The 7,540-nt window shown below is 31.4% G+C and overlaps 1 protein-coding gene and 1 pseudogene across 1 annotated transcript in view; one reads left to right on the top strand and one right to left on the bottom strand.

Annotated features, from left to right (window-relative positions):
• Positions 1 to 559: 559 nt before the first annotated feature.
• LOC111411253 lies at positions 560 to 1,491 on the bottom strand (annotated as a pseudogene).
• A 5,387-nt stretch (positions 1,492 to 6,878) lies between these two features.
• The window catches only part of LOC111410203 (hemiasterlin resistant protein 1-like), a 2,922-nt gene continuing 2,260 nt past the window's right edge, over positions 6,879 to 7,540 (top strand). The window contains exon 1 of the mRNA XM_023040442.1: positions 6,879 to 7,000. Within this exon, the coding sequence (XP_022896210.1) occupies positions 6,979 to 7,000 (22 nt within the window). The 5' untranslated portion in view covers positions 6,879 to 6,978. The remainder of the gene's footprint in view (positions 7,001 to 7,540) is intronic.

Here is a 7,540-nt window from a genome sequence, read left to right as displayed (position 1 = left end):
ATACCTCCATGAAGAAGAAAACAATTCGTTGGATGTGTGGACAAATCAGTGCCCCTCGAGAAAATTTGTCCAAGAGGTACAACACGTTTGACTAGTTGCTCGAAATCAATAAATGAAGATATTGATGATGTCCATATTAGGAGGATGTATTCAATTGAGACTTTTAAAGGCTTTTGGAGACTTTTTAAAGTGGGTGACTTTTGTGGACTTTGTGAAATTTTAAGTGAATTCTATGAATTTAATAGGAATTATAAAAGTTTTTTCTGGATTTGTGAAGACTTTTATTAAAGACTTTTAAGGACTTTCGAAGACTTTTTATTTTTTTGAAAGAAAATATATGTAATATGTTTAACAACTTCTTATATATTCAAATCGTCCACAACTCATATAATTGAAAATGTAAAGTAATAAATCGTATTTTTCATGTCAAATTTTGTCCCCAAAAAAAAAAAAGGTTCTCGCCACACATAAAATACTTTTTCATTTTATATCAAGTTGATTAACAAATAATAAAAATATTAAAAAAATAGTATTTTAATAATTATCAACAAAAAAAATATCAAACATTTCCAACATCATTCCACATATCCGCTGCTAGAGAAGCCTTCCATGCATTAGCATTCTCTCTTTCTAGTTCTTGACTCTCAAAAAATGGTCCAAAGTCTTCCCCCTCGTTAATTGAAAAAGATGAAGAATCTTCGTTATTAGGTTCAATTGGAAATTCATCATTACGACATTCTTTCCGGAGAAAATTGTTTAATCCTACACAAGTTAATATGAGTTTCGCTTGTGTATGATGTGTGATATGGAAATGGTGGAGCTGTTTTGAAATTTGTGAGTCTTGATTTAAATATACCAAATATCCTCTTAACCACGTTCCTCAAAGAAGCATAACGAAGATTAAACAACTCTTTTGTATTTTCTGGGTCACGACCTTGACCAGCAAAATCTTGAAGATGATAACGGACACCTCGAAAAGGAGTTAGAAACTGACGTCGATTTGAAAATCTACAATCTCCCAAACAATATTTACTTGAATATAAAATACTTGTAAATTTAACAAGTAGTTATGAAACAATGAGGTAAAAGAAAAAATGAAATAATAAAGCAGTACCTTAGTCCATTTCTTCTTGTTAAAGCATCACTCAATACTTTAGAATCACGTGCTAATCCCTCCCATCCACTAATCACTTATATAAATTTCAAATTAAAGTTACAAGCGGCCAAAACATTTTGAGAAATTGTTCCATGATGATTTCTATAATTGCTTGTATCACGTCCAGTTACCATTGCGGGAATATGAGTACCATCAATAGCTCCAATACAATTTTAAAAATAATAAAACACTACAAAGAATTCACGAGAAAACTAATGAAAACATAAAACAAAAATTATAATAAATCTTATTTCATCACTTACTTTAAAATAAGGGTAAAATCTTATACTTTCCCTTATTTCTTCTAGCACAACGACTCCCAGTTTGACCGTCATATCTACAACAAATTTGTTTAATGTCTGTAAAATCTTGTTGAAACTTCTGTTAGTAGTGAAATGTGATCGACCAAATTTTTGACGAATTAAGCAATATCGAGTATTTTGACCAACAATAAGTAGAAACATTGCAAACATTTCTTCAATACAAATATACCTAGTATCGTGTAAGAGTGTTTTTCTCTAATGATATTGCTTAATTTTAGAAATATATCCGAATACATTCTATAAACTTGTCGAAAGTTTTCCGGATCCTCCTTTAATATTTTATGTATATAATCTTATCCATATCTAGGTTTTGGTTGCCGAGTTAGTGAACATGTAATAAGTGCACAACGTATATTATTCATAAGATCATCTACCACGTAAAGAATTGCTTGAATTGCCATCCATAAGTACCGTCTGGTTTCATATAATGCTTCATTATAGTCATCAGCTTCAATCTCATCCACCTCTTTTTCATGATTTTCATGCATGTTAACATTAGACATTATATATATGGAAGTACCTAAACATAGAAGGAACAAAAATTAAATATATAGGCAAAGATAATTATAATGTCATATAAATGAATATCAAATTAATAAAATATAAAAAACATACGATCAATAAATCAAACAAAAAATAATTCAAAAAATTCAAAAATTACTACCAATCATGTCCAAATAACAAAGCATCAATTTAATTTAAATGTAATTTATTTAGAACGTTCTTCGGGTGTCATGCTCAAGAACTCAGACTTTTTTACTTTTGTATTAAGCAAATCAAAGACCTTGAAACGATCATCATCATCCAAGTTTGGGATCTCCTTGATAATGTTCCAACAATTAGGCTCTCTACTATCAGTTGATTTAATTGCTTGAGTGATCTTGTCAACTGTACTAGCAAGTTTGTCTATAATGTCTGATTGAGTGCTTTTAGGCTCAAACGAACTAGATTTTGCTTCAAATTCTATTCTACTTTGTTTTCGAATTGATGGGGAAACCTCTAAACTTATAGGATCTTGTTTATCAATTATTATATATGTTTTAGTATCAGGATCATACCTGAAGTCATCTATTAAACTGTCACTAACTCTTCTTTCTTATGTATGAAAAGTCCTTGCATCAGTATCATCCCCTAATGCAATTGAGTGTGTCCCAATAGCTGTCCCACTTCCAACTGCAATTCTCAAATCCTCATAGTCTGAAAAAGTGTATGTGCGATAACTTTTATTTTCGGGATGTGACTATTAAAGAAAAATATATATATGAGTGCTAATATATGAAACATACACTTCACTAACCAATAACTCAAATTTCATATGTTTCTAAATCAAGTAATAAAGGAAGCTCATCGTAAAGTAATAGTCACATACTTCATCACTAGCAGTGAATTTCTTCGTCACATGATCCCATCCGAATCCAGAGTTATGATGCATAAGCTTAGAATACTTGTTGTACTGTTTTTTAAACCATTCCACACGACTTTTATACTGGGCATAAATCTTTTCAACCCCAAGTTTTTTGTTAAGATGAGGAAGTATATATTTTTCTACAGTTATCTTGCTCAACAGACCATTACTATCACGCCAACCACATGTGGCAGTATCGACCATGAGTTTTAAAAGCTCATTGCTTTCTTTTGACGTCCATTTCTCATATTTTTCAGTATATTTTCCCTGTATTGAACCTTCCATTAGAACTAGTGTTGTATAATTAGAGAACAAATAATTAGGCAAATACAAAATGAACAACAAAAAGTCTAGCAAACATAACTACTCTATGCACTTCTATTCACATTTTTTTTTTTGGATAATTGAATTGGAATGGTTAATAACATGTTAAAGGCGATTTTAAGAATTGTCCATAAAAATCATACATGGAAACTCCCTTATTTCAAGGTTTTTAATGATTTTATTTTTTTCTTCGTTCACATGTTGGTATACGATTAATGTGGTAATATCAAACTCTAGATTGACGTTTAATCACACAAATTGTTAATGATATAGTACAAGATTTATCGAGCGTGGGTAAGTAGGAATTAAGTACACGTTAAGTTAAAAAATCCAAGGATCCAAAAGCTCTAGCATATGATTTGAAAGGTTGAAGAAATGTCTTCGCATTGATGCTTGCACAAGTCCACGCAATTATCCTCTAACAAATTGTAGCCATAAACAAAAAACTCATAGAGGGAGAGATAGTTACCTGATTGAAGGAGATGGAGGAGAAAACCCTAGAAGGAAAAAGAACGGCTTCTATGAGAAATCTCTCGATGGATGAGAGATTTTCTTGTGAGAATTCTATATATGTTTTCTACCAAAAAGTCTCTGAAAGTCTAATAAATTATAAATTTCCCAAAAGTCTTTCTCAATTGAATATCTCTAAACTTGTAAAGACTCCTAAAAAGTTTAAATTAAATATCCCGTGACTCGTAGAGACTTTTTAAAAGTCTATAAAAATATCTATTGAATATATCCAGATTTTTAGAGAGTCTTTAAAAGTTTCAATTGAATACAGTGTATTTCTTCTTTCCACGAGACAGAATAATATTCTTTAAAAACGATATGTTCATCCTAGTCGAATGTCCTTAGCTAATAAATTTCCATGTAAAAGGATAAGTTGATGCTAACGGGCTACAACTTTGCACACATATATTGATTTGGCATTGACACGAGTTTTATGGTGGAATTTACGTCGAAAGCTGATGAACTCCCAGATAGCCAAAAATAGGGGGTTGCGCCATAAATTTCGGCAATGTTATTTGACAAGAGGTAACTTGAAATTCTCAAATCTATATAATTTCAAGTGTGTATATTCGTTATGATGGAATATGATAATTCTCTGTAAGAGAATAGTGGTTGTTGGTAAAAGAAGAGTTCATCGGATTTTTCTCGAAGGCACGATCAAGAATGCTAGATGAGATGGTAGAAAGTATTGGCCCAATTATTTGCCAACGTGAAGATTTGTTGGGGAATTGGCTCATAAGCATTCAAAACTGCATCTAGTAAGTAAAAGAAAATGGCTCATATGAGACCATGAATGCGTTTAATGTTAGGCAATAAAGTTGACAATCTACATAGGCTTGGAATAGTATTCCACCTTGATTTAAAGACTATATATTGCATGCATCCTTTTTACAATCCTTATTTTGTTTTAAGATTCACATGTTAAGAATATGCAAATTGTTGAGCAAGAAGTACCATAAATAGAGGTGCTTGCTTATTGACAAAACACATCAAGCGAGGGAGAGAAATCTAAGTGTAGCATTCAAAAGCTTTATTTGATGATTGTTTCGAAGAATATAATCATTTAAGTGCAGTAAAGATTAGTTAGTGTTTTTAAGTTAAAATTAACGTTCATCGTGTGAGAAATACTATATGATTTCAACACATTTTCATATTGTAAGAAATCTTTATCTTTTATAGAGTACGAGTTTTCTCTCACATAAGCCCTTGTGTTGTTTTTCTTGTATACTTATCTGTTTTTCTCGAAAATTGGTCAAAGCTTCTAACAAATTAGAAATCGACTGAATGAAATAGACACAATCATTTAAGTCAAATGACAGACTTGTACGATAGACATACTGAATAGATAGATCTCACATAAGTGCACGCTATTTCCACCTTCTTCATTATCATTTATCACCAGCATTTTACTGAGTAGCGAGGCAAAGCCGATGGTGCAACAAATATTTTCACATAAAAATAAAAATGTTTTATCAAAATGTTTCCTATATTTTCACACACACACACGAAAATATATTTGTACAGGAGGTTATATAGCACATGAAATCCCTAAAATTGTCCCTGCTCAAAATTACGTAGAGTTGTGTGATTGCATATTGAAAAATTAATTTTTAAAAGAGTTCTCTGTTTCGAAAGAACTTTAAGAGAGATGTATTGGATCAATTTTCTCTAAAATCTATTTTAACTAAAAGAAAATTTTTAATAAAATTAGTTAAAGGGTTCCAAAAGTAGCTTTTGAGCCCCCAAATCTCTTTGTAATCTCGAAAACTATGTCAAGCAAGCCATAAGTATTGAAGCTGGAATTGAGCTCAAAACTAGAAAAACTTACAGATATTGCTAATACAATCTATGGAATTCTTCGACAATAAGTCAATTGAGTCTAATCTTCTTTCCCTATTCTCCATGCTCCCATTTGATGGATAGAGCGGGGAATATATAGCCTATATATGGCCATCATTATCTAAAAAACTTAACTTTTTTCCTTATTTTTTATTCACATTTTTCAAAAATTTACTATGCTAAAATATATTTTTCCGAAAATTACATTAAGCCCCTGTTTGGCCCCCATTACCTGAAAATGGTAATGGGGGGAATAGTATTTTTTAGAAAAATGAGTGGTTGAAAAAGAAAGTAAAGTTTTCGATTTACGTGTAATATTATTTTATAGAAGATTGTATGATTGAAAATAGGAGAGAGAAAAATGGAATGTAATGTAATTTAATTTAATGTTAATCAAACAGGGGCTAAAAATGGAACCCAGACAAAAGCATTAGGGGGTGTTCTCTTTGTGTTTCAGTTTTGTGTTTTGAGTTTTGAATTCATTTTGAGTTTTGTATTTTGAGTTTTTGTTTTGAAATTCTTGAAAATGCGTTCTTTTTTTTAGTTTCTAAAAAAAAAAAAAAAATAAATTTTTTTTTTTTTTTGGGGGGATAGGGGGGGGATTCTCAAAATTTAAAAAAAAAAATTAATTTTTTTTTTTAAATTTTGAGAATCCCCCCCCTATCCCCCCAAAAAAAAAAAAAAAAATAAATTTTTTTTTTTTTTTGGGGGGATAGGGGGGGGATTCTCAAAATTTAAAAAAAAAAATTAATTTTTTTTTTTAAATTTTGAGAATCCCCCCCCTATCCCCCCAAAAAAAAAAAAAAAATTTTTTAGAAAATGCATGATTAAAAAGTAAGGCCCTGTTCTCTTTACCGTTTTCGGGTCGTTTTCTGTTTTCGATTTTTCAAAACGGTGAAAACGTGTTCTCTTCCCCGTTTTCGAAAACGAATTTTCGAAAACGTTTTCGAAAATTCGTTTTCGAAAACGGGGAAGAGAACACGTTTTCACCGTTTTGAAAAATCGAAAACAGAAAACGACCCGAAAACGGTAAAGAGAACAGGGCCTTACTTTTTAATCATGCATTTTCTAAAAAAATTTTTTTTTTTTCAAAATTACATTTTAATACGTACAACATATACTGTTGGTCAATACTCACAAAGTGATTGTTAAAAAAAATAAATAAATAAAGATTTTCACTACATGGGAATAATCGTGTAACAAAATCTTCCATAAAACGAAAATAGGATATTCTATTGGCATATTGACTTAAAGGTTTTGCAACCAATAATATCCGAACACGTCACGAGCTCACTAAACCACGAAATATCTGATTATAAAATCCATTTCCACAAAACTCCACGGTTCCTGCAAAGGCACAAAAGCTGCTAAAGTTTATCTTTCTACTTTCTCTCTCTAGGGTTTATTTGCCTCCTCTCATAATGCCTCGCCGTAGCTCTGGTGGTGAGTTTTCCTTTTTTCCTTCTTCATTTTCCGTCAAATATATCAAGATATTTTCCGATCTAAATATTTTGTTCGGTTTTACGCGTTGTATCTGTTTCTGTTTGATTTCGAAGATACTGTAAAGGGTAAATAGGTTCTTTTTCATTTTTGTTTGACTGATTTAGCCTATTTCTCCAGGTTTATATCACTTCCTTGATTGAGATAATATCGGATATAGGGTTTTGAATGCTGTAGTCCTTGGAATGTTTCTGGGTTTTGTAGAATTTAATTGATATATACTGATAAACGTGCGTACGAGTCTTGCTTTTTAGGAATGCTGCCCTGTTAATTATTTATAGTAGCTAAAGGCTCACCCTGAATATTGGTTAATTGAAGGTTATTTTGTGTATTTATGAGCTGGGAGTAGACTTTCGCTAGATATCGATGTCAATACCTTATACCTGATTCTCTTCGTGTATGAGACGTGGGAGTTTACTATTACTTTAAACTGTCATTGTTTAGTCCCCCCCTCCCCCCCCCCCCCCTTTTTTTTTTTCGGTT

This window comes from Olea europaea, chromosome 15 (assembly GCF_002742605.1).
Source record: "Olea europaea var. sylvestris chromosome 15, O_europaea_v1, whole genome shotgun sequence".
NCBI classification, from domain to species: Eukaryota; Viridiplantae; Streptophyta; class Magnoliopsida; order Lamiales; family Oleaceae; genus Olea; species Olea europaea.
This window is presented reverse-complemented; position numbering and strand designations above follow the sequence as displayed.